General features: G+C 68.7%; 1 protein-coding gene across 1 annotated transcript in view; it reads right to left on the bottom strand.

The window, feature by feature from the left end:
• LOC104915409 (epiplakin-like) overlaps window positions 1-971 on the bottom strand; it is a gene marked incomplete at its 5' end in the record, with an annotated part of 16,894 nt that extends 15,923 nt beyond the window's left edge. Inside the window, one exon of the mRNA XM_031557461.1 lies at window positions 7-971. Within this exon, the coding sequence (XP_031413321.1) occupies window positions 7-971 (965 nt within the window). The remainder of the gene's footprint in view (window positions 1-6) is intronic.
• Window positions 972-974: the final 3 nt, after the last annotated feature.

Below are 974 nucleotides of genomic sequence, written 5' to 3'. Positions count from 1 at the left end.
CTCAGCGTGCCCGCCTTGTACTCGCGCAGGAGGTCCTGGCGCCGGCGGTCGGGGACGTAGCGAGAGAAGAGGAGCTCCCAGAGGGTGACGCTCTGGCCCTGGAAGAGCCCCGCGCTGACGCTGGTGCGGGCGGTCTGCAGGGCTCTGCGGGCGTCCTCGCTCAGCTGGTAGAGCACCGAGCCCTTGTCCATCAGCTGCAGCATCAGCAGCCCCGTGTCCGGGTCGGGCACGCAGCGGCGCAGGAGCTGCATGTAGGTGAGGTTCTCGTGCGTGTTGGGGTCGAAGAAGCCCTTGGTGTCGTCGCTGGGGTCGGACAGGATGCGGTTCATCTCCTCGTCGAACAGCCCGCGCTCGTAGGCCGCCTCCACGGGGATGCGGTGGCTGTGCACGGGGTCGATGATGCCGCCGGTGGCGATCTGGGCCTCCAGCAGGCGGACGCCGTGCTCCCTGACGATCAGCTCCTTCTGCATGGCCTGGAAGAGGGAGATCTGGGCGCCGCTGTAGGGGTCGGTGTAGCCCGTGACGGCCCTCTCGGCCGACAGCAGCTTCTCGTGCAGCTCGCTGCCCACCAGCCCGGAGGAGACGGCCTCGTCCACGGAGAGCTTCTGGTTGGTGAGCGGGTCGATGAGGAAGCCGGTGGCCGCCTGCGCCTCCAGCAGCACCAGGGCCGTGCCCTGCCTCAGGATGCCCTTCCGCATGGCCTGGTAGATGCTCGTCTTCTCCGTCTTGGCGGGGTCGGCCTTGGAGGGCACCAGCACGCCGGCGATGCAGCCCGTGCCGTCCAGGTAGCGCTTGACGGAGGCCATCTGCGTCACCTGCTCCACCGTCTTGGAGCCCTGGACCAGGTCGGCCAGCGTGTCCTTGTTGATGATGCCCGAGTCCAGCAGGTCCGAGGCGGTCACCTGCCGCCTGAGGCCCCGGAACGTCACCTTGCTGCTCCGCTCCACCGCCTCCTGAACCAGGAGGGCGAGCAG

This window comes from Meleagris gallopavo (genome assembly GCF_000146605.3).
Source record: "Meleagris gallopavo isolate NT-WF06-2002-E0010 breed Aviagen turkey brand Nicholas breeding stock chromosome 1 unlocalized genomic scaffold, Turkey_5.1 Chr1_random_7180001957580, whole genome shotgun sequence".
NCBI lineage: Eukaryota > Metazoa > Chordata > Aves > Galliformes > Phasianidae > Meleagris > Meleagris gallopavo.
Note: the sequence above shows the minus strand (reverse complement) of the source record. Positions and strands in the feature narration are given on the sequence as shown.